Below are 2,440 nucleotides of genomic sequence, written 5' to 3'. Positions count from 1 at the left end.
GGAGCAGCTCCGGGGCCTCCTCTGGGCTCTCTGCAGCAGCTCCAGGTCCTTGTGCTGCTGGCCCCAGGGCTGGGGCAGCTCTGCAGGTGGGGTCTCAGCTGAGTGGGGTAGAGGGGCAGAATCCCCCTCCCCTGCTGCCCACGCTGGGGGATCAGCCTGGGATCTGCTCCATCCCCCTGCTCCACCCTGGCACTCTCTGCCCCGTCCCTGGCTGAGCTGGGCTCTGAGGGACAGCTCTCCTTTCTGACAGTGACAGCTTCCCTGGATGGATTGGATGAAATGCGCCCTGTTTGGATGCTTTCAGAGGATGCAAACATATCTGAGACTTCCAGGGGAAAAACAGGGGAAGCAGCATCTAAATCAAAATGTTGCCAGCAAGACTCAGGGGCAGAGACAATACTTGCTGAAGTCTCTCTAGTGCCTTTTTATGGCAGACATGACAGCCAATCCTGATCCAGACTTTGCTCACGCTCTGTAGAAAAGAGAAAGTCTGATCATCACATTTTAAAATTTAATCACAAGTGGCTTCCAGTCAAGCATAACGAGCAGCTGCTGCCAAGGAGGAGGAGCGCAACGCTAGACCCAGACTTCCACCACCACTCACATCATGTCCAAACTCTTCACGTGACCATGATGCACAGACAATCACACCACAAGTTTGCACATGGAAACATTTGTGTTGCCTTACAAATGTTTTTTGCGGTTTTTTTCCTTTCTTTCTTTCTTTTTTTCTCTTTCTTTGGTTTTGTTTTGAATCTTCTTAAAAGACAAGCAGAGTCTGGTTGGGGCTGACTGTCATGTACCCAAGGTAGTGGTAACGAGCAGACACTGCATCCCACAGTTTGCTGTGGATGATGGTAAACTCCAAAAAAGGCAGGACAGGAAACACAGAATCCTGGGGCACTTTCACACACAGGGCAACCACAGTTAGATACACACACCTGCCTGATACTGTAAAACCTCAGCCTGTGTTTTACTGACAAATTGGAAGGAAAACAAAACCAAAAAGCTCCAAAACAAAGCAGAAATGCTCTTCTTTCATCCAACCTCCTTCAAAGCAATTTCTGTGGGGAAGCTCTATATCCTCTCAATACAATAATGCACCATTAAAAGCAAGTGCATCTTAGGTACAATACAAACTTTATTCTCTACCATATCTAGGAAAAAATCCTCTTTATTTTAAAATTTCTTTTACTGCTACTCATGTCTGTTAAAGAGGAAAGAGTAAACTGTACCTGTGTGACTGCAGAGATGGTTTTACATTCCTTACTTAAATGTTTAGGAATTTAATACCAAGGTACCGCTGGGCTTTGCCTTTTTGGTTGTCGTGGAATGGGGTCTTTTTTGTTCAGCTTTGATTGAACTTCAAAAGTTTGTCAGAAAACATTTTCTCTCTTTTCAGTGGAGCCCAGTTTTGGTGAAAAGTGATTTAATTGGATACCTTAGAACATAAATGCCATAAACAAATGTGTTTAGTACACAGGTCTATTTGAGTTCCCACATGGAGTAAGCTTCACTGCCCCTCCTTGGCACCTGAGTAAAATGTCAGCTCTTTCCAAAATCATCCGCAACGGGAGCTTGTGACTGGGTTAAGTTAAGGCTTCTGGGTTTGGATGCATTTACAGAGGGATGGGACTCACACCTGCAGGAAAGCCATAGAAAACAAGGGTTTGGTGTTGGTTTTAAGCAACGTGTTTGACAAGTGCCTGCAAACTCAACAACCCTTCTGGAGAAAGAGCATCTTCCCTTGTTTGGCAGCTGGAACAGTTCTTCTAGGGCAGCTGAGGCTGTTTGTGTTGGGATGGAGCCCAACATTTTCCTGTTGCCAAACCTCTCATACCAATGAACTCAAATTGAGCGTGAAGCACTTCATATCCCTCTTGCAATTAATGCACATTTCAGCTGCAGAACGCCTGCGTGGTCCTGTCTGCTCCCCCTTCTCTCAGCTGCTTGCCCTCCTTCCTCCTGGTCGGGGTTGCACAGGTTCCCCTGTGGCAGTGGCACATGGCTTTGTTCCCTTCTGCTACTCTGGGTGTGTGAGATCAGGTTTTACAGTACATGCTGCATTTACAGAGGGTGGAGTTTACCAGCACAGAAGCCCTTGAGCAGACTGTGGGACGTGTGCGAGACCGAAGTGTAACCGGTGTACCTTGCTGCATGAGAGCTCCAACTCCAAACCAGAAACTATTTAGTAAAGTAAAATTGTTTTCCACCACATCTGAGTCTGGGTTGCACGGGTGGGGGTTATACCACTCGTATGGTGTAAACCTGTGGCAGTCAACAGAAACAGTCTGTAAACATCGAGCAGAGGACACACAGCAAACCTGCTGAGCGGTGCTCCCCAGCACGGCACCACGCAGGGAACGGGCAAGGGACAGCCTGGGGTGGAGGGCTGGCCCCGGGACATCCAGCAAAGGAGCGCCTGCCATGGAGGGCTGGC

General features: G+C 48.0%; 1 protein-coding gene and 1 long non-coding RNA gene across 2 annotated transcripts in view; one reads left to right on the top strand and one right to left on the bottom strand.

Moving 5' to 3' along the window:
* Positions 1 to 2,440, top strand: part of LOC108444895 — a 77,815-nt gene that overhangs the window by 28,296 nt on the left and 47,079 nt on the right. The window lies entirely within an intron of this gene.
* GRIK1 (glutamate ionotropic receptor kainate type subunit 1) overlaps positions 1 to 2,440 on the bottom strand; it is a 54,515-nt gene that overhangs the window by 18,636 nt on the left and 33,439 nt on the right. The window contains exon 11 of the mRNA XM_017727093.1: positions 2,150 to 2,268. Within this exon, the coding sequence (XP_017582582.1) occupies positions 2,150 to 2,268 (119 nt within the window). The remainder of the gene's footprint in view (positions 1 to 2,149; positions 2,269 to 2,440) is intronic.

Source organism: Corvus brachyrhynchos, unplaced genomic scaffold, assembly GCF_000691975.1.
Source record: "Corvus brachyrhynchos isolate BGI_N302 unplaced genomic scaffold, ASM69197v1 scaffold412, whole genome shotgun sequence".
Taxonomy (NCBI): domain Eukaryota; kingdom Metazoa; phylum Chordata; class Aves; order Passeriformes; family Corvidae; genus Corvus; species Corvus brachyrhynchos.
Note: the sequence above shows the minus strand (reverse complement) of the source record. Positions and strands in the feature narration are given on the sequence as shown.